We start from the raw sequence: 23,555 nt of genomic DNA, 5'->3' as shown, positions 1-23,555 counted from the left end.
TACGCCGCTGACCAAAGAATATCTCGTCTTCGGGTCGTTCCCCGGATAACCAACCGCTCATCGTTAGTCGGAAAACTGGGCCTGAAGAATACCTTCTCTGTAGGTATGCCGTTGGGATGACCACTAAGAAGGAGGCAGTTGTGGTTACTTTTACTCTTCAGGGCTGTCTTCCCTGGCTTGCATTTGAAGTAGAAAATCTGACGATACCAGGCCAGATGGTTGAACTTCCACAGAACTCTAAAGTGTTGGAGCAGGATATGCTATGCTATGCTCTGGATAGACACGTCTCCTGATATTCCACTGGAGATGTTGACGTTCCGAACACCAATTTCTCCGTGGCACTCGGTTATCTTGTCGATCCGGAATATAAATCGATTTATTTTGCTTGCCCATGAAAGAAGTGTGTCATCGGTAGCCAGGATGCCCAGCTGCACGACTAACAACGCTGTTCTTGGTGTACTACGGATGAACGACTACGATAACGGACAACTCGGTGGGGTATCTTATAACCACTTTTCACTATCTTTGATTGCGGGTGGCTTCAATTTTACCTTGATTCCACCTAGTGAATCTTACTGAACTAAAGCGCAAAGCTACCTTATTTTAGCAGAACTTAGAGCTCATTTATCGCTGTTGTTATTAATTTTTTCACGAAAAAAACTGTGCGAAAACCATTTCAGAATTATCAAGAATCGTTTGTAAATTTTAGCTTAACCATATGGAGAAACTCTTCAGCTAAGGCTTTCTTCTCTGGATTTTTATTTTGTATGCATTCCCCTATCCACAGATTACATACATCAACAGTGATTCGAGCTACGTCTCTAGCTGTTGCTGGTGCATCGAATCGCTGTTCCTGAATATTGAATCTGCCTAAGTCGTTAGCTGTTTCAATGTAAAATTTTGTGTAACCAGGATCCATCGTTGATATGAGATCAGTTACATCACTACACTTTAGTCGTAACGTATTTAACATTCTTGCTAATAATCGCACTTCTGCCCTAATCTGTTTGTTGTGATGATTAGAGTTTTGAAATTTAAATGCTTCATCGTTTCCATAGAGCACAATAAGCAAATCATACTTTGCGGTATTACCTATATCATCGTCATGTAATCTTGACAAGACTATTCTGAGGTAAACACTTGCTTCTGGATGGAAATCACCAATAACAATGTTGCTCAAGACGGTTGAATTAGCATGACTAACGTTATCACTACCTTTACAACGTGACATATGGTTATAAATTCCAGTTGCAAGTAGAAATGCAAAGCAAAATCTACAAACTCGATAGTCTTTTAATGTTTTTTGTTTTCCATTACCTAAGTCTCGCGCGCGTCTTGGAAATTGGATTTCATCTAACGTGGCAGACTGACAGTTATGTAAAAAGTTACCCTTATCTTTGATTTTTCGCAATCGTTTCAACCTCTCAAGCTTTGATTTTTCGCAATCGATTCAACCTCTCAAGCTTTGATTTTTCGCAATCGATTCAACCTCTCAAGCTGTTGAGTTGTAAGTTTAATACTTGATGGTTCGTTTTTGACAATTTTTTTGGCACGCTTTGCTGCAGGAAGTTTTGAAATGATTTGAACTTCAGGGTCATCCATATGTTTTCGAAAAAGGTGATCCACTAATTTGCCTTTATAGAGGATTTGCCGAGGTTTTCCTTTTTCTTCTGGATTAATACTCTTAAGAAAGCAGTATGGACAACAGTAGGTCTTTGGATATTTTGGATTAATGTAATCGGTCTTATTTTTCATTCCAGATCCTAGTGCAGCAGTATTTATATTTTGAAAACAAATCCTTTCTCCATTTCTTGGAATAAATAGTAACTCATTTTTTGTGCTATTTAATTTACTTGCATAATTATTTTGTGTAATATTTTGAGTATTATCTTCTGACTCAGAAAGTTTCTGATCGAAAAATTTATTATTTGTATTCTGTAGTTTTTATGAGTACTATTTCTGTTAGTTTTATGAGTACTATCAACTTTTTGGGGTAATTTTTTTGAAGAAATATTAAGAAAACTTTCAGAAGCAGTCACATTCTCTGTAACATTACAAACTAGGTCGTTCTCATGCGAAAAAGATAGAAAATCGTTCGAATTATTGACTATATCGTTGATATCATCATTGTTACAATAGTTCAAGTCGTTTGAAGAATGCTGGAGTAAAGCTTGATCTATTGATATAAAAAGATATTTTAAATGTATCGCTATAGAACATTCATAAAAAGACATCAGGTAAACTTGTTTATGTATGGTTTTTATTTTTTACCTAAACTGTAAGTTTCTCCCACTTGTGTATCAGGATTCTCAAGTAGACAAAAATTTGTCTTATGTTTATATGTATTACTATTGTTTTCTTTGGTTTCAAAAGACTTGCTTTTTTCATCATTTGAAGACAAAAAAATATTACAACGCTTATCATAAACCAGGCTTCCAATATTTTCGTTTATGGCCAGTTTAGATGAACTTCCTGTAAGTAAAAGTATAACAAATTTAGTCATCATTTACTGTCAATTTCGTAAGGAAAAATTCTTGAAAATATTGAAAAAAAAAATATAATTTTAGAAAAAGTAATTAAAGTTTAAAGTATTCTATGGCATTAAGTGAGGTTAATTAATTCTTACAGATTACAAATATTATATCACTTAGTGATATCTTTAACAATCTATAATAAATATTTTCTGACTAACGACTTATGAATCTTTGAGAATTGAAAGCTTACGAATAGTTATATCTAATATATCTATGATGTTTTATAGCCTTATAGGAGTAAGCCTTTTTACGTTATTGTAAAATAAAAAAGAGGTAATCATACAAATAATCTCATGATTAGCTGGTCAATACATAATGTTACTAAAAAATCTGTAAACAGTGAGAAAAAATTTTGAACCAACAGTAACAATCGCAGTGTTCATAAGAAGTAGCACTGCGTACGGATACTACATTGAACAAATATTCGAATAGTAAGAGATGTTAAGCTGCTAACTCTATTTTAAGCAAAGTGTGAACTAGCGATGGCTGAATATGCGAGTGTACACATGTTATAGTAGGGGATATAAAAAAAATGTTAGTATTAAAATGTTATTGTAGAAGTAACTTTAACTACAGGAATAAAAAACGATCGCATTTGTTAACTTATTTTGACAATAAAGTCAAAATAAAGATTATTTACTATAGGTACAACAGTATTATCGAGAAAATACATCACAAACGTTAGTATAACAACTGTGACACAAATAATAAACATAAATGAAAAAAATAACAAAAATTTACAATAGTGAGATGACAAATAATATTGATATATTTATTTTATCTGTCATAAAGCACAGTGTAGTGTTCTCCCAGAGCCTCCAGGCCTAGTTTTATTGCTAGTAACTCTTTGTAGTTTATGTGATGGGTCCATTGTTCTACGTTCCCCTTTCCGAATACTTTGTTTGAGCCGTCTGTGGCGCCCCAGCCATGATCTGAGGCGTCTGTGTGGATTTAGAGCTTGAAATTTTTTGTTTTAATATACTTTGGGCTAGTAAGATGTTCCTTCCACCAGGATAGGTCCTCTGTAGTATTTTGTGGAAGTACTATTTCTGCGTGGAAGTTTTTCCCGGATTGGATTAATCCCTGGATCTTGATTTTCTCTAGGGATCTAGTGTGGAGTAGGCCATACTCTACCCCTTGGCAGGCAAAGATCAGCTTTCCTAGCAGTTTGGTCAGATCTATGATCTTGCAGTTTTTTCCTGGTTTTATCTTTTCCAGTTTCTCAGTCAAGGTAATGATTTTTTCTTTGGTAAGTCGTAGACAATATGAATCTGAGTCTATGATCAGTCCCAAATACTTGCAGCATGTGCTGGGAATTAGTATGCTTTTTTGAAAATTAACTAAGAATCCCAGGGACTGCAAAACACCAAGGGTCAATTCCGCATTGTTCCTGCACTCTGTTTTCGTGTCGCCCATGCACAGAAAATCATCGAGGTATACTGTGGATAGGAGATCCCGGCTCCTCAGTTTTGCCATGACTGGCTTCAGCAGTCTAGTGTAGACGTAGGGACTAGAGCTGAGCCCGAAAGGGAGGCAGGTAAATTCAAATAACTGGTCATGGAACTCAAATCTTAGATATTTCCTGTAGTCCTTGTGTATGGGGATCATGAAATAAGCATCTTTTAGATCGATGGTGCACATCTATTGGCCCAGTAAGATTAGTCGTTCCACTGATTTTATGCCCTCTAGTTTGAAGTGATTCTTCACTATATACTTGTTTAGTTCAACTAGATTTAGGATGAATCTCGAGGAACCGTCTTGTTTTGGCCTCAAAAAGTAGGAAGATTTGAATTGGCTTGGGCAAGGTTTGCACACATTAATCGCGCCTATCGATTTTAGTCTCTCAAGTTCTGTGTGGAGTTTATCTTCTTCGGTTTTGCTATAAAAGTTTTTTGGTCGTGTGATTTGGACGGGTTGTTGTTTGAACCTTAGTTTGTATCCCGTGATACACTCTAATACAAATTTATTCGAGGTTATGTTTTCCCACTGTTCTATGAACCTCCTCAGCCTACCCGCGATTAGGTCGGTGCTTGAACTTACTTTTATATCTGCTTGTTTTGCTGTCTGCCGGTTCCTCTTGTATTCAGGCCCCGGCCTCCTCTGCTCCGCTTTCCTGACACTCCCTGTTGCTGTGTTTGAAATCTGTGGTACTGCTGTGGGTATTGCTGAGAGAGTTGGTATGTCTGTTGGAGCGGCTGTTGGGCTCCAGGTTAGCCTGTCTGTGAGAAGGGGACGGAGCAATTCCCCTGCAGGCTTAAGGCGTTTAAAGGCTTCCTGTATGGGCCCCCTGGCCTCCGGGATTTTTTGGTTTTGTTTTCAAAGGTGAACAGCTTTTCATGCGACTTAGCCTCTTTAATTCTTTCAACTAAGTTGTCACCGAACAGCCAGTTGGATGATTTTGATGACCTTAATACACCCTTTAACTCGTTTGGGGCTACTTGAGTGATCGCTCCCGCTCGAGATTTGTTATGGCTTCGTAACAAGTCCGACAGCAGAATTCCTGCGTCTAGCAGTTGTCTAAAGAGGACTTTCCTGTCCAGTGGTGCGTTTGATGCGACTTGATGTATCACGGAACTTACCGCTCTCAGGGCGCCACTGGCCCGCTGACCGCGAAATTTCAACTCGTCGCGAAACGAGACTTGGATGAAAAGCAGCATAGGGAACGAAAGGTCCCCGGATCCCCCTTTTGACGCCAAACTGTACACATTTTTTTGTTCTACTGAGACTTAATATTTTTTTTAAATCTTATACTGTTATTTAAAACTTCATGGCAATTACTACAATGTACACTCACATTAAAGTATCATGTAGAAGCACCTTCTTTCATTTCCAGCTGTAAAAAAAGTCTCAAAATTGAAGCTGTTAGATCTGTTAGATTATTAAAAAATAGCAGAAACTATTCAACAAAAAAAGGTAAAAAAATCTTCATTGTTGGCTGCATTATTCAGATTTATTTTGTTATTCGATTATTTTACGTAGTTATCTCTTGTAACATGGTACTACGAGTATGAGTTTTACTTTTTTTCACATCATCTTTCGATAAATATCTTTTTCATAGCTTTCCGAAAGTTTTTCTATACCTCTAACTATTTCTCTTGCCCTTTTATCAATATATTTGTAAGTTAATTATATCTGGCATTTCAAGGAGATAAATCTTTTTAATATTCAACTATATTCTCATTTTTTATATCCTGCATAGAATATGTACGTTCGTTAATACATCAACCGTGTTGCGAATAATAAATTGTATGAAAGCAGACTCTCTTTTTCTTTATAATTATTATGCAAGCCTTTGTCGGTATTTCGACGCAGCTGCTGGAGTGGGCGGTAGAGTTGCCGTGGTCGACCCATTATCGAACATAAGGTTCGTACAAGAGATGGAGCTCGGGGTGAGAAAGCTAGGTTTTCCCAAGGACGATAGCTGGCAGAGCGCTCGTATGCTTACAAAACAAGGTTGCTAGGCAACCGCGATATTTTTTTTAAAACAGTCTTTTATTTGTTTTCCGTTCTTTAAATACAAAAGAAAAGAGAGCCTGGCTTCCAGTTCGCTTTGTAACTTCGAGCTTGTACGCAATTGAAAATAAACGTTTGCTGTTCAAGATTTACTTGCTGTTTTTTCCTTTGGCGTGAGCCTTATCGTCGGCAACTAACCGATTGTCATGCGATACACCGTTTAAGAACTTTACTATTATTTTCTTTTTTCCTGATATATTGTCATTCTTTTTTTTGAAACACTTGCAATATTTTGTCTTATACTAGTTTCTTCATACTTTTTCTCTCACTTTTGATTACATTTCTTATTAATCTTTCTGATTACTCTAACTACTTTTCTTACTGTACTTTGAAGGAAATGAAAACATGGTGCGAAAAGTAAACCACTTATTAATTTGGAAATGAAAAAAAGCAATGAAAATAAAATAATCGTTTATTAATATGTACATACGAAAGCTGCTGCTAGAAAATTCTTTCTCCTAAGTTTTACGACAAAATTATTCAATTATTTAAGAAAAAATGGTTAATTGTATGAATAATTTATTAAGTGATAAAATTTTAAATTAAATTTAACTTATTAATAAGCAGCTAATAAACATTCAAATCAAAAATAGAATAAAAACCACACTGTAGGAAAAAGTAACTGATTCTCCGATATCAGAACTGCTTATAGCAGTTTGGATGAGATACTCAGATTGTGTGAAGAAGATCACTGGTTCGAATCTCAAGTAAAGTGTGTGTGTGTTTTTTTTATACATAGAATTAGTTAATGAATAAGAAATAAAGATAAGTTCAAGAAAAAGAAAAAAGAAAATTCTAAATTTACTTGCTTTACTTGTGTGGTATGGTGTGGTGTGGTACGAAGCGGCGAGGCAAGAGGGTGCTGTGGTGATGCAGAGTTGTCAGACACAGATTAGTAAAAAAAGGAAGAATAAGATTACAAATTTACTTCCGTTACACACTTTCTTAAGGTCACAATCTGAATTCGTTTGTTAACTTTGTAGTGCAGAACTCGCCTACAGAAGTATAACTTCAACGATGCTTATTTTGTTGAAGGCTTAGGAACAAATATACTTACTCAATGTATTGTAAATAGCTAAAGCTAGCAAGATTTTAGTAATAGAAAATTTTGCAAAAATTAGTTCTTATTTAAAGAACAAACTAATTACCTTACCTCAAGTAGGAAACGTTGTTACGTAAATAAATGTGTCAACAATAACAAAGACAAATAAAAATCATACAAATAGTAGAACATAAATAATATGAACGATAAATAATATTATTGATATTATAACTAACAAACTAAGAGAAATAGCATATATTAAGTCAAATTAATTAATATTTAATTCAATAAGTTAAAAATAAAATGGCCGATGGTATACTAGATGAACTAAAAAATATAAAAATAAAATATGCAAATTATATTAAAAATGAAATGGCAAATTAAAAATTTCAAAATAGAAGGACAATGGCTAAAATAACTTTAAAGTTATACATACTGATTTAAATGGAGCACACAGTATCACATGTTGCAAAGGAGACAAAAATTTTTTACCTCTTATTGATGAGTATAGGAAGTGTGCAAACATTTATTGTATTAAAGAAAACACTGAAACTATTAATTGTTGTATTGACTGTGTGAATTTAGTTAAAAGTCCATTTCGTAAATAAAGTAAAAAACTTAATTGTTATAATACAAAAAAAAATATCTTATTGAAAACTTATTATTATTATGTATGATTTCCTTAACTATCAAGGAATTAATTTTTCATGCCTACTATAAGCACATGCATGAAACAATATTAATAAAAGGTACAATTAATTAGCTATGGATATGGAAAAGTGCCTAATGAAAGAGGAACAATGTGTGAAGGTCAAGATGCAGACAGGGAAGCAGGGTCAGAGCAAAACAAATGAAACGGGAATTTGCATTAATAAGTATCATCTTTTTATTTAATGAAAGGTGATTGATAAAAAGACCGGACTGAGTGGCACACCTACCTATCGCCTCGGTTGTCAATTGTCGACTGCCCGCTCGCTTCAGCGCCTCCGCTTGCCCTATTTCCGAGGTTGTTCGCCTATAGCGCTTACAATGCGCCCGCTAGTCCTACTCAGTTGGTTGCACTTATCGCTATATATATTGTGTTCATTAAGCCGTACAAATCTTGGCGCACATTTTAAATCGCTATTTACTTACTATCCAATACAAATGTTTAAGCATATACGTGTAGGATCCCCGGCAATCCCGAAGCAAGTACGACCGAACGCCTGCCCCATGTGGCCCCACAGGACGAACCCCAATCAAACCTCCTCTGGAAAGCCGCCACACTGGGTTGATTTGGCAGCCCAGTCCGACTCCACCCCAGACCCGTACATTCACATCATCACCGCAATCACATCATCATCGCGCTAGTGAGCCTTGTTACCGACCAGGTAGAAGGCATGAGCGGATCTTGCTCTGTACTCACCTCCTACCCCCACAGCTGTCCCTAGCGCCTCCTTATGCGTGATACTATGCAAGTACCCAAGGAGCCCCCTACAGTCCCGATGCACCAGGATCCGGGGTAGGCCAGCCGTTCCCCGTTACTCCCCAGGCCCGTTCGACCCGCTTGCATCGGCCGAGAACGTACCGCATCGGGTTAGTAGCGATCCTTCCCCAAGCGCCAGCCAGTCTGTGGTTTAGTCAGTAACAAAATGAATTCACGATACAAGCCAGAGATAATTAAAATAGTTGCGTACTGAAGAAATAGAACAATTGCTTGTATACATGAAAATTAAATAGCTTAATAAATACTTTTTTGGTGAGAAGCCGAACTCAACACTTTTGAAAATCCATGACAGTAGAGTTTTTGTAAGAAAGCCAGAACAAAAGGGACTGAGTACTTATTAAATGATAAGCCATAATTAAAAATTTCTATTAGGTAAGGTGAGAATTGTTGTTAAGTTTTCGTTAAAAACTAGGTTAAAGTTGCTACATATGTAGAGATAGTTGAAGGTAAAAAAAAAATAACTTGTTTAAATAAGATTTTTGAAAATAATATTTCTGAAAACGAAACCTACTAAAGAATGATCGTAAAAATGATTATGTAAATGGAAGTGAATCTGAAAACAATTGAAATGAAATTATAACTTAATATAAAAACAAACAACACAGATCGAGTGCTAGACTAACAGACATAAAAAATAAACGATTAGTTAGGAAGTCAAAAAAAAAATTGTCCAGTTAAAAGATGTAGTAATCCAATTACACACGTTATTTATGTAAATTATATTAATGGTGATTTTTAAAAAACATTCAATGAGGGAATAAATTTTAAAGAAGGTAGAAAGGCTAGAAACTGTGACATTTAAAATTAAAATTTAAATAACAATAATATATGGGAAATTGTTCAATAAACGAAAGAGAGAGAAATTTTAGACGTTAAATGGATAAACAAAAAAAAACATAAATATACGTTAAAAGTAATACGTTACCATCAAAAATAATAAATTACAAAGCTCACACTTAAACGTAAACATAACAATTTTTATTTGTACCAGAATATTTTTTTTTATCAAACTTTTATAACCTAGACTTTTTTATTTTAAATATTGTGAAATAATAATAAGAAACTTTCAAATTGACTTTAAAAAAAAAAATTTTGCAAGAAGTTTATTAAATTAGAATGAATTTATTTCTCTGTCTTCAGTAATAATAAAAATTTACGGATGTACGGCCTCTCATGACAGGGAGCAGGGTAAGGAAAAGCAGACAGTTTTGCTGTGAGACGGTTGCCTATCCCCTTAACGAGGAGCATTGCACGGTAAAAATGCACAGGTGAAAAATTACGGAGGTACTTGCCCGAAAAAGTCACACTAATTGGGAATCGAACCACAGTCTCCCGTGTGCCGATCCATAACCTAGCCAACTGAGCTACCACGCGCTTAACACAGACATACTTATAGATACAACATTTATAAATGATATATACATACGTATACGCACTGATTGAAAATGTGTCACACTGCCTTTGTACCTGGAAATAAAAAAAGGGGGAGGGTACGCAGGAAGTGGATTGCCTCGTCTCGTACGTCCTCCGGGTCCCCCGTCCTCTTGGATTCTGCACCTGAAAAGGGGAGTTGTACGGGATTTCTCCTCTTGTTCTACCGAGAGGAAATAAATTTGGGGAATGCTACCGTGTCAAGTAAGGGAATCGTTTATTGCACTCTCCACACGGCTCTACACAACTCCTCGACGGCGCTACAGCGGTTCTGCCTCACTGCACGAACCGCGAGCGCACGTTCGGGGTCCTGATACCAGGAGGGGCCGCTGCCCTAACGCTCCCAGCCACGTCACACACGCACACACACGCGCACCCTCACACGCAACCTCTCGTCCCTGTCCTTTCCCGGCCCGCTACACACCTGCTCTCTGCTATCGCGCCCTTTTCTTCTCGCCCCGTGTCAACCTTTCTCACCCTGTCTCTCTCTCTCTCTCTCTCTCTCTCTCACTATCAATGTCTCTTGGTAATCTGCTCCTTATCCCCTTCAGTCCCTAGTCCCGGTCCTCTCTCTCTCTCTCGTCCTCTTGGTCTCTCTCTCTCTCTCTCTCTCTCTCTCTTTCTACACACCTAGAGCGGAAACGCGCGAACACCCCCTAGATTCGGCACTCCCGAGCAGGCACCCACGACTTCCCGTAACCTGGTTCTTTCTCTTTCTCTCTCTCGCACTCTCTCTCTCTTGGTCCTCTGTGTACCCCGGGACTTAGTCGGGGTATCGCGATCGCGAGCCCTAGCACGACGCACAAAAAGAAACGGAGGGAAAACACGCTACCTTTCGGCTCTCTGACTCGCGGCAACGGCGTATGGCGTCCGGCTGGGCCTCGGGCTGCTGGTGGGTCTGTGGAGCTGACGGCGGCAGTCCTACTCTCTCTCTCTCGTCCTGCAGTCGCTCTGCTTCTCGTCCTGGGTCTTCTCCTGGCGATGATGATCTCCGACGACGGGGACACAGCAGCTTTCTCTTTTCTCTCTCTCTTGATTGGCCAACAACTTTCTCTCACGCTTTCTCTCTCTGGGTTGTATGATTTATTGGTTGCTTACCTAAGGGAAGCCGAAATACTTGGCGGACCTATTTCCGCAGACCGAGGGCCTGAGGAGATCTGCTAGGCGTGTTACGTCTGGCTATTTTATACCTTTCGCGCGCTCAGTCACGTATGAGCGTTCTTTTGTCATAAGTGCTCTAAAATTATGGGAGGAGATTCCTGGGTCTGTGAAATTGAAGGTCACTTACGAATCTTTCAAAGTTGCGCTTTTCGAACATTTTTTCAATAATTGATTTCAGAGTTTATTATAAATGTTGAGATAGATTTTGAAGCATATATACTTACATATACATATACGAACTCGCGGGTATACTTACTGGACACACGATAATTTTAATTTATGTATTTTAGATTGACAAATAATTTTTATTAATTGTTATGGAAATGCGTCTCATTGATTGTTCTAATAGTCTGTTACTTACGCCAAAATTTGTTATATTGTATATTCATGCTTGTTTTATATAATAATGTTTGTAAATCCTTTTGTATTTTTTTACATTGCCATACGGTTTATTAAACGTTGGCATTAATAAATTTATTTTCATCATCATAATCATCTCTCTCTCTCTCGCTCACGAATCTCTGGCTAATACGCGCGCGAAAGCTCTCGACTCGAGACTAACTCTCCGTCCTGCTGCAACCACAGCACGTATCTCTCGACTTTTACTTTTTCTTTCTCTCTCTCATACCCGAGGGCCACCGCCGCGACCCGAACAGTGGTGCGCGCGCTCATGCGTATATTTTTGCCACTGTTGCTGTGGTGTCCCGCGTCGCATCGTCCTCTTTCCTTTTTTTTTCCGGGAGCCAAAACAAAAGAAGAATTCCGGGAAGGTAAGCCTTTGCCGGTGACGTCATACGCGTTGCGTCAGCGAGAGCGACATGAGCCAGGAGGCTCAATTTGCCTCGTTACAAACCCTCCCCCCTAGGCTAGAGCACTCCCAGCTGCTCGAAAGCCGATCTGGTTCGCTCTGTCTCTCTGTCTCTCTGACGCAACACTAGAAGAATTGAAAGAAGATGGAAAAATACGTACGTTGGCCTCGCGGCTAAGAGTCCAGATGCTCCGTAGCGGTGTCTTCTCCCTGGGTGGTCCCTCTCTGGTCCATGGTGTCCTCTCCCCCGCGGGAAGATCTTCGATAATAGTTGTCCGCTAGTTCTTTGGTCCTTGAGTGAGTCCCGGTGGTTTACCCTCAATTCGCGTCCGGTGGTCCTACTTCTATCCTCCCATCTGCTTTCTTAGTCCTTTGTCCTCTCCCCCTAGTCCGTTGTCCATTTCGTCCGGGTGGAGGCCCCAGGCCTACTCACCGCGTTTCGCTGGGAACACCCTACGGAGCACCAGCTCCCGCAAGTCCTGAAAATAGCCCTGAAGACTCCCCCAGACGCGCTCTACCTGATTCACTCGCTCCTGAGGCCAGCTAGGGTGGTCCTGAGCCCGTTGCGCCCTATCCCTCTTCAGCTGACGCTCAGAAAGCGGGCGGCTCGAGTATATCACCTGGGAGAGCTGCACGGTGGTGGACACCAGAGCTACATCCCAGTTTCGCCCCTCTCCGGTATTGCGGTGTAGAGCTCCATGCTGTGGGGCCCCCCGCAAGAGGTCTCGTGCGTCCTCGACGGAGCGATTTCGAAAGTTCGTCCCCTGGCTTGAAGTGTTCCTTCCATGGCTTTGGGGAAGACGATCCTTCGAATCTCCAATTGAGGTAGAGGTTCTCCCCCATAGGTCCTCGGCTCTGGGAGAGGGGGCGGGGTCACGCGGCCTTTTCCGGTACCGCACATAGTCAGTCTCGAGTCGAGAGCCTTCGCGCGCATATTAGCCAGAGACTTGTGAGCGAGAGAGAGAGAAAGCGCGAGAGAAAGTTGTTGGCCGATCAAGAGAGAGAGAGAAAAGAAAAAGCTGCTGTGTCCCCGTCGTTGGAGATCATCACCGCCAGGAGAAGACCCAGGACGAGAAGCAGAGCGACTGTAGGACGAGAGAGAGAGAGTGGGACCGCCACCATCAGCTTCACAGACCCACCAGCAGCCCGAGGCCCAGCCGGACGCCATACGCCCGCGCCGTTACCGCGAGTCAGAGAGCCGAAAGGTAGCGTGTTTTCCCTCCGTTTCTTTTTGTGCGTCGTGCTAGGGCTCGCGAGCGCCGGTAGGTCTCTGGGACTAAGTCCCGGAGTATACAGAAGACCGAGAGAGAGAGAGAGAGAGAGTGCAAGAGAGTGTTTAGAGTGTTTAGAGTGTTTATTATGCCTTGGGGAAGACCCCCATCTGGCCAAAAAGTATAATACAATAATATAAGCAGACTTAAAACTAATTTCAATAAGCTAAAATTGTAGCAAACAATCAAATTACAGTAAGATAGCAAAGTGAAAGATTACAAATTGAAGGATTAATCAGACTTGAGCGCAAGGTAAATAAATGTAAGCAACTTAAAACTAAAAATAAAAGGTAGAACAACATAGCAGTGTAAATTGAATGCATATGATAGCTGAGAGTGTAGATACAATAGGTAGATTGATTAGCGGAAGGGTGTGGGGGCTGTGGAGATGCGAAGGAAGGCGTTTTGAAGGTTGTGGGATGCGAGAAGGCTAGAGAAGGCTATCAATGGAAGAGAAGTGGTGAGTGAGGATGGTTAGTGGTTGGGGAGTTAAGAGGGATAGGAGGAGGGATTTATATGCAGAAGAGTCAGGTGGGGAGAGAGCTGGTGAAGGACTGGGGAAGTGAGGTAGGCGAGATAAAGTGAATGATGGTTGGTGCGAGGAGGAGTCGTTAGAGGCTAGTTGTCAGAGTTGGGCTATGGTGTTGTATATTATGTGTGATGGGAAAGGTTGACCACGTCAGAGCGTCCGCTGTTAATTTGAGGTCAAGGTTAAAGCACTGTTTGCGTTATGCGAGTACAATTCCCTCCCGCTCAACACGTTCGATCCACTCGCTCTGGTCGCGCTGTAAGAGGGTATTATGGAGTAGGATTTGGAATGATGAATATGAGTGATCGGCAAGGTTTATTGGAGAAAGTGAATTCAGGAGATCAGATGCTTGAATGTAGAAGGAATCGTCGCGAGCACGGGTGCGGGAGGGAGGGACGATGAGCAGGGGTTGTGGGCGGCGTAGGGTGCGGGAATTAGTGACTGAGTGGGATGCAAGGCGAAAACAATCAGCGAGGTATGTGGGGCAATGAAGGCGAATTATGTTGAAGGCAAGACACCCCAAGTGGTACTCACGTCTACGTTGAGCAGAGAGCCAGCCCAGTTCCAACCGTAATGGTGTGATGTGAGCATCTCTAGGAATATTGCCAGCTACGAAGCGGACACAAGCATTAATGGCTCTCTGCATTTTTAGATTGCGTGTGACGTCCAGTCGAAAAAAAAACCGATGAAGCATAGTACAGATGCGGAAAGACCAGAGATTCGATCAGAAATTTGCGTAAGGTACGAGTTAGGGCATGTCTATTGAATCGCAGGGAACGGAGTGTGTTATGTACTTTCTGGTTGATCTTATTAATCTGTGGGGACCAGTGGAGTGTGGGGGTAAAAACAACGCCCAGGTTCAAGGCCTTCTCCACAACAGGAATCGCGATGCCATGAATATGAATGGGTATGAGGTATGATAGATCTAGGCGAGAGATGTAGGCGAGGCTGCCGAGAACCATGGCCTTGGATTTCCGCGGATTGAGACTTAGGCCGTTACGATGAGCCCACGCCACAATGGCCTCAAGGTCACGATTCAGGCGGGCAATGGCCTCATTGATGGACGCAAATGGACAATGAAGGTATATTTGGGTGTCGTCATCGTAAATCATATGTTTAGAATAAGAGAGAGAGGCGGGGAGGTCATTTATATACAAGGAGAATAGGAGAGGGCCAAGGACACTTCCCTGGGGAACACCTGCGAGAGCAGGTCACCAGTTGGAAATGGCTTCCCCGTTACCCCCCCCCCCCCCCCCGATGGCTTGTTGACGATTAGAAAGGTAGCTATGGAGAAGAGTTAGAGCACTATTGGAGAGATTGAGATTTTTTAATTTGTGGAGAAGTTGCAGGTGGGGGACAGTGTCGAAGGTTTTAGAGAAGTCGAGAAGAACCAGTATGGTGACCTCCTGACGGTTTATTGCCTCTCTTATGTCCTCAGTTACGCCAAGAAGGGCGATCTGAGTGCTGTGCCCCCTCCTGAAGCCTGATTGACGCGGATCTAGAAGATTATTAGATAAGATGAATTTAGAGAGCTGTGAGGATAAAATACGTTCAAATGCTTTTGAAAGTTCGGAAAGAGACGCTATGGGACGCATGTCAGATGGGGAGGAGGGGTGACGTATTTTAGCCAGGGGGAGCAACAGGGCACTCTTCCAGAGGGTGGGGAAGTGCGAATGTTGTATTAAGCTATTGAATAGAAATGTGAGAAAGGGTAGGATGAAGCCGAGAGTAAGGCGAAGCATTGAGTTCGATATACCATCATGTCCAATTGCTTTAGATGAGGATGTGGTGATGGTGTGAAGTATTTCATCAGATGTTGTGGGTTCAAAATGAAAGACTGGTGCCAAAGAGTGAGGAGGAGGGGTGCGAAGTAATGTATTTAGGTTGAGTGAAGTGAGAGGTGAAGTAGATGCGGGGACGATGGAATATGTAGAGATAAGAGTATCCGGGGAAAAGAGCTGTGTGGGTGACGGAAGGTTTTGACTGGTGAGGTTGAGTTTGACTATTCGATACCCTGCTGCGGAGGTGGCGATAGCACTCAATATCTGTTGATAGGCCAGACCGTCTGGCATCACGATACGCCCTGTCTCTCACCAACATCATGTCCCTGATCTGATGAGTGACCCACGGCTTTCTTCGCGATGACAAGGTGATCCGTCTGTTTGGAGCCAGTCTGTCAAAGGCTTCAAGTATAGTGGTTGAGAAAAGAGTTGTCAGAGTGTCGAGAGATTGCGGGTTCGGTTGAGTGCATGAATTGATTAGAGATGAGAGGGATGGTGTGATATGGAATGAGAGTGCTTCAGAGTTTATGTGTTTGAGGTTGCGGGCCGTAATAGTTTTGGTTATACTTGGTATATGGAGAAAACGAAGGGTGATTTCGATCCAGTCATGACCGGCTATGAAGGGTGCGGTGGATTGTTGGTAGCGAATTAGCGAGGTTGGGTCTTTTATAATAAAGATATCTATCCAGGTGTGCGAGGGGTTATTGCGGTAGAAGGCATGGTGTGTCGGATTGGAAGGAACCAAGTGTAGGGAGTATTCTGAGATCTTGGTGGAGAGAAACTGAGAAGAGATGGATGAAGTGAGCATGTTGATGTTGAGATCGCCAGTGATGATGATATTAGAGTAAGCCGGTAGATGATCTGAGAGTGTGTCAAAAAAGTGGTGTGGAAGAGATGCTGCGGGGCGTCGATAGACAATGGCCACAAGTGTTCTATGCAATGCAACTGCTATTTCGAGGATAAGGAATTCTGGTGTGTTATCAAATTCTGGGTCCAAGCTGGCAAGAATTGTTGTCTTAAAGGAATCCCGAATGTAGGCGCCAACACCACCCCCTTCCTTCCCTGCTCTGTCAACCCGAAACAGGGAGTAACCACGGATGCCGACAACCTCATCCAGCGTGTCTGGCGTAAGAAAGGTCTCAGTAACCGCAATAACATCTGGGGACCTGTCAGCAGATAAAAGTTTGAGTTGTGTGTGATGTGGATGGTTGAGACGATTTATGTTGGCGTGGATGACAGTGATGGAGTTTGTTGATTGATTGATGAATGAGGGGAGCGTGATTAGCTGTGTTTAGTCATTGTTGGGATGGGGCAGGTTGGGGAGGTAGACGGACAAGATCTTCAATCGAAGAGATGGGTATGAGATCGGATGAGCGGCTGGGTCGCATAAAAAACATATAAGTCCTTGACTATCGGTGGCAAGTAATTGAGGCGTCGCTGTGCCTCTCTTGCCTTAAGGACGTTCGGTAGTGTTAGCGGGGGGAAACATTTGCGCGGTGAGGGGAAACCAGCGATGAATGAAGATTTGGCAACGTCGTACGGGTCTTAAATGTGTGAGTGTTCATGTACACGCATCAGGTGTCTCTGCACACTCTACACTGTCTGCTCGTCTGCTGCGTGCTGCGTCGGTTACGACAGCGTTCGTGTATCAATGTTTTTGTGATAAAGCTGTAAGTAATTAACCGCTACATATCTTTCATGGGATGATATTTCAACGAACGTGTTTTCCGTAAAAGATGTTCTTGCGAAAATTCAAAGAATTTCTGATGAAAAAATGTATTCGCCAACTTTTTCCCCCATGTCGTCTATCATTCCCAAAACAGTGATTAAAAATCTAAGTCAAAATAAAGTAGATTTTAATATTATTGTTGATAAATTTATGGAAGGTAATGATGGTTTAAGATCGTTTCTAATAAATGGGCAAAGCCCTTTAATCAAAAGAGCTACCAGTGTAAGTAAAATACTTGAATTTTTAAATGACTTGACAAGTCTCATACAGCATGGGATGTCAGATAAGTAGGATGATTTCTAAGATGAGTGATTCAAACTATGAGCATGTTATTTTGTAATGTACAAAAAAATTGTATCTTAAGAAGAAATAATAAATTTGAAATTAAAAAAAATAAATAAATAGCGTGTTATTAACATTTATTGTTTTTTATGGGAAGGGGTGGGCGTTCTGTACATACACTCACGCACACACGTAAGCTTTTATTTTATGCGTGAATGCATAAATATCTACAATAATATTGAGATATTTACTGATCAACATCCTGGAACATTTTGAATTTCCCGCCACTTGCGACGTTGCCGTTGCGTTTCGGTCGAGCTTTTATTTAATTTTTTATTTATAAACGAATCAGACGATCGTCGCAAAACTTGGTATACATCAAATTAATAACATTATCTGTAACATATAAAAAAATTGGCCAAATTCACTGGCCCAATTTGCTTAAAACTGTGATTTAGTCAGTTCTCCCATAAGCGACAGTGTTAAAATGACTTAACTTTGAAATTCAATATCTCGAAAACGAAACAGAGGAACCTCTTTAAATTTTGACTGGTTTATTGTAACAACAATAAAAACGTCTGGTCAAAATTTCAGAAAAATTCGTTGGAAAATTCAATCACTACCGAACGTCCTTAAGTAAAAGGCCATGTATGTGAGCCGGCCAAAGAGGGCGACAAAAGATGGGGGTACTGCCACCGGTCCCGAAAAGATCCTGGGCGCGGACGTTCCTCAGTCGATAAGACTGAGACACAATCAGGTCCCGAACCCTCGCAGTGGCAAATTCGGCCACAAGCGAGTGAGGCTGAGTGATGTTACTTGAGGGAGTGGCCATTGAAGCCGCGAGGGCCGGTTGTGATTTACCAACCCATGGTCTAATACGAATTATGAGATTGGCACAATCTGGTAGGCCTATGGCAATGAGGACCTTAGTCACTTGTGATTTGTAATGCTCAGGAGAGGAGGCGGGGATTCCAATAAAGTCATCAAAGGGGACATCAGTTCATGGTTATTACCTGAGTAGATCGTATAAAAACTCCGGAACCAGTCTGGGGTGTCCTGTGGTAACGGTGGTGAAGTGGGATTTGGGAGTGATGGAATAGCATTTGCGGGGGTGTTCGACATTTGTGTGATGATTGATGAGTCAGGGGAGAGAGATGAGTCAGATGTGGTTGGAGTGCTTGAGAAGTTGATGAATCGGGGGGCCTTAGAGATTTGTGATGATAGTGGTGATGGGGGTGAGAGGAGGCGTTTAGTTGCGGAAGAAGGGAAAAGTGTTGAGGCCGGAGGGGTGTTACAAGCAGGTGTTGTGGGGACGGTTGTGTGTAGATTCGCTATTGCAGATGAGTAGGAGATGTGAAGAAATTGTTATGCAATGCAGCAGGATGGACGTTTGCGTTTTGTGAAGTCAGGTGTTGTTGAGCAAAACGAGTGGAACGTCTCTGAGCATTGCGTGCAGACGGCTCTGGCGTGGTTCCAGAAGATATAATGAAAATAGAAGTAGACGAGTAGTAGTAGAGTAGCTGAAGCAGGCGGCGTGGCAAGGCAGGTAGCGCAGTCAAGGCACTTTACACGGCAGCTGTCAGGAAAGCACCAACAGTTTGTAGCAGACGTCAAATGGCAATCGCTGTACGCAGTGAATCAAGGCATGCGCACATTGATGGCAACAGAAGTGAAGTTGACAGGTCACTGCACAGGTGTCGTTGCACGAGATTGGCCCGTTGATGGTCGATGGGCATGCGCCAAGGCGACCGATCAATCAGCTGGCCCAGTAGTAAGGTTTATGGGCGGGGCGGCGGGGGGAAGGCGAGTGGAGTCCTAACCTCCTATGCTTTCGTTGCAGATTCTTCCGTTGCAGATTTTTCTTAAAGGAGGGCCTGTAGTTCTCAGATCTCACGAGAGCCTACCGGGGAGCAAATCTGCAACTAACAAGAACAGGGCACAGCAGTAAAATTGCAAAAGACACCAACCTGCGGGAGCACGCCAAAAGCACGACCAGACAGGACTCACCAGAGAGAGAGAGAGAGAGAGAGAGAGAGAGAGAGAGAGAGAGAGAGAGAGAGAAGAACCCGGTTACGGGAAGTCGCAGGTGCATGCTCGGGAGTGCCGAATCTTGGGGGTGTTCGCGCGTTTCCGCTCTAGGTGTGTAGAAAAAGAGAAGGTTGAAGGTTGAAGGTTGAAGGTTTTTATTTATGACCTTAGGGTAAAACCCTATCAGGATTGTACAAATGTTAACGAAAAGCATGATGCAGTAAAAAATACAAGTTCGGCAAATCAAACAAAGATAAGGTCAAAAAAGCGGGTCTTATAGACTAAACTGTAAAAATAAACAAGAAATAAAGTAATACTAAGTTCACAAGATATCGTATAAGCAGCTTAGAGGTACCCACACGGTAACAGCGGTGCTAAGACTAAGTCAGGTTTGAGAGGGGGGTAAATATTATCATATTCATATCGAATTTGCCACGGGAAAGGGTATATGGTGAGGGAAGAGAAAAACATGATAACTATTAAACAGTAGGCAGACCCTCCTCCACGACTCGGACCTCCCAGTCGTGTATATCGAACTCCAACAGCCTATCAAAAAGTAAAGTCCTGGAAGCAGTGAGCGACAAATCAAAGGAAAAGGGCGCAAACAAATTCAGCAGGTATGATGCCTGTACATGAAATGAATCTCTGAGTGCCTGTGTGCGCTGGTTCGGTATTTGCAAGGGGGGCAAAGCTCGACGGGCAGGCACTCGGGCTAACGGACGATACTCAGTTAGCGAAAAAAGCAAGAACAGGTAGTCAGGGCATTGATGTTTGATGGTTTTGAACGCAAGTAGGCCCATAAAAAGTTGTCGCCTTCTAGCCATCGATAGCCATTGAAGTTTGAGCCTATGCGGGGTAACGTGCGCTCTTCTAGGGAGACCACCAACAACAAAGCGCACACAGGCATTGAGCGCTCTCTGGAGCTTTAAGTTCCTCGTTGCGTCTAGAACTGTATACACCGCGCAGGCATAATCAAGGTGAGGAAACACCAGGCTTTCAACCAACAGCTTACGAACGGGAGGGGTCAATGCATGCCTATAGAATTTGAGGGACCTAAGGGCAAAGTGAACGCGCTGTACAACTCCATTAACATATGCTGTCCAGTTCAAAGTGGGAGAGATAAGTATCCCAAGGTTTTTGACACTTTCAGAAAACGGGACAAGTGCAGGGCCAATTCTAACCCATGGAAGGTCAGCCAGATCAAACCGCGACATATATATCTGGCTACCCAGCAGCATCACTTTGGTCTTCCTAGTATTAAGGACAAGGCCATTCTCCTCCGACCAGTTGATAACCGCAGACCCATCCTCCAACGACAGTGCAACACCCCCCTCCAGGTCAGCCGGAAAACAGTGTAGGTAGATTTGGATGTCGTCCGCGTAAATCATGTGGGAGCAGTGTTTGAGCACACGTGGCAGATCATTAATAAAAAGCGCAAACAACAGAGGTCCCAACACACTCTTTTGCGGAACACCAGCCTCAACCGGTCTAAATTCAGATAAAGCACGACCCTCGGCACCGACCGCCTGAACCCGGCCTGACAGATAGGACCTAATAAGCGCAATTGCAAGATCATCAAAGCCCAATCTGTGAAGTTTTTGCAGCAATTTGTCATGAGGCACAAGTTCGAAGGCCCTCGAGAAGTCAAACAGGACTAACAGGGTCACTTTACGTTGATCAATGGCTATCCTTATATCGTCCGTGACCCTAAGCAAAGCAGTCTGTGTACTGTGTCCGCTTCTAAACCCAGCTTGTCGTGGGTCCAAAAGACCATGTCTGTGCAAGTGCCGGACAATCTGCTGGTGGAGGATCCGTTCGAAAACCTTTGACAGCGCTAGAAAAAGGGCAATCGGTCTGGTGTCCGCCAGCGAAAGAGGAGCTCTAATCTTGGCCAACGGAGAAAGTAGAGGACGTCTCCAAGGCAACGGAAAATGGCATGCATCGATACATGCATTGAAGAACCTAGCAAGGGTAACAGAAAGCAGGGGAGCAGCAAGTTTAACCATCCTGGGCGACAAACCATAGAGATCAAGAGCAGAAGAAGAAGAGCGCAACAGTGCAGTACGCACCTCAAAAGCCGTCGTGTGACTAAATGAGAATCTACTCCATGGAGGTTGAGGCAGCGGAAGAAAAGGTACCGGTGTGATGGGCCTATCAGACGCGGGGGTGATGATCGCTCTGGTGCGGGCAGCGTAGGCATCATTGAGCTCATCGGGGTTGAACAGGTCGAGCGAGGACGGCAACTGCTGAGATGAAAGACCAAGTCCTCTAAATGCACGCCACTTTGCTCTCGCGTCCGGTGCACGATCAATCACCAGCGCAATGTGCCTATTCTTGGCTGTGCAGATTGCATTGGAAGCACGTGCCTGCAACCTCCTAAATTCCGCCACATCCTCAGGGCGTCCCATCCAGCGGGCCCGACGATCACGGAACAAGCGTCTTATTTCACTCGTCATCCAAGGTTTCCTTTTAGTGGAGAGATGTAACTCAGTAAGCGGTGAGATCTCATCGAAGGCACAGAGTATTTGCGAGGAGAGCCGCGACGCAAAAGTGTCAATATCGTCTGCCTGACAAGCGCTGCCATCCACGGGACAAAGGACGCTAAGCGAACGTTCAAGAGCGCTACACAGCACGGTTGGATTGATACGCCCCAGGTCCCTAATTCTAATGGTCTTTGTAGCCCGCCTACCGCCAACCTTGAGCACCAATTTTATCCACTCGTGTCCCGTAATAAATGGCGAAACTGACTTGTTATAGGAGACTATGTGCGAAGAATCAGCAACCACGAATACGTCAAGCCATGTGTGGGACGGCGGGTCTCTCCATAGTACATGATGAGTAGGCTCCGAAGGTACCAGGCACAATGCAAGCTCGGATAATCTGTCACGAAAGAATTTGGACGCGTCGGTAACAGTACAGAAATCAATATTAAAGTCCCCGGTTATGATCACTTGGTCAAAAGAAGGGGCATGCTCAGCGAGGGTGTCAAAACAAAGCAGCGGAAAGGAGGCCGCGGGTCTCCGGTAGACCACAGCAAGAAGTATTGAGTAATTCTGTATCTGAAGCGAGAGCAAAATGAATTCCGGAGTATTATCAAAGAGAGGATCGGACTGTGCAACCAATGTAAACATGTATTGTTTTTTAATATAAGCACCGACCCCACCCCCACCGCCACCCTCTTTGATGCGGTCCAACCTGATAAAGTTATAGCCTTGTATTGCGATAATGGAGTCAACATCGGTAGGTAGAAGGAATGTCTCAGTCACCGCAAGCACATCAACATCTGCATCTATTGCGAGGGCTTCTACCAGATGAAAGTGAGTTTTGAGGCGTTCGACATTGAAATGAAGAATAACAAGGTTGGAAGTGCGAGCGGAGACAGGGGGGGGGGCAATAGAGGAGGAGGGGCAAGCCCGATAGCACGCCAAATGGGGTGAGATTCCCTATAGAGGCGCAGTGTCCCGGTTCAAAGCTGCCAGCTCTTGAAGAGAGCGGACAGGTACCGGCGCAGCACCCTGAGTTGGTCTAAGATAAACTGTGTAGTTCTTAACATATGCTGGCCGCAGTTTGAGGGCGTGTTGCTCAGCTCTTGCACGTGAAAGCAGTTGATGAATTTCCTTAGGCCAGAGAGCACGGCAGTACAATTTGGTGAGCGCACCCACACCGAAGATACTCTGAGCAGAAAGGTCTTTCAACTTCATTGAATGCTGCACGTCCACATCACGAGCTGAAGCTGAACTCAGCTCAACAACCATGCCTTTTGATGCGACAGCAGCCGCAGGCCGAGAGGACCCGGTACGATCAGGTGTGGTCCATGGGCGTGTACGAAGAACAAATCTACTGTAGTTTACGAGACCCATGGCTGTAAAAACTTTATCGGCAGCCTCAAGGTCTGTTAGCTCGACTTGAGTGGGTATGCCCAACAGTAAGACCTCATGCGAATCACTCGAAGCGATGTTG

At 42.8% G+C, this 23,555-nt stretch overlaps 1 protein-coding gene across 1 annotated transcript; it reads right to left on the bottom strand.

Moving 5' to 3' along the window:
• Positions 1–20,074: 20,074 nt before the first annotated feature.
• Positions 20,075–22,726, bottom strand: LOC149373334 (uncharacterized). Its single transcript, XM_089597465.1, has one exon. It carries the CDS (start codon positions 22,724–22,726, stop codon positions 20,075–20,077), a length of 2,652 nt encoding a protein of 883 aa, XP_089453591.1.
• Positions 22,727–23,555: the final 829 nt, after the last annotated feature.

The sequence above is a fragment of the Copidosoma floridanum genome, unplaced genomic scaffold (genome assembly GCF_036245765.1).
Source record: "Copidosoma floridanum isolate Cflo_tuat_1 unplaced genomic scaffold, Cflo_Japanese_pri ptg000032l, whole genome shotgun sequence".
NCBI lineage: Eukaryota > Metazoa > Arthropoda > Insecta > Hymenoptera > Encyrtidae > Copidosoma > Copidosoma floridanum.
The sequence above is the reverse complement of the archived record's forward strand: the minus strand, read 5'-3'. Positions and strand labels throughout refer to the sequence as shown.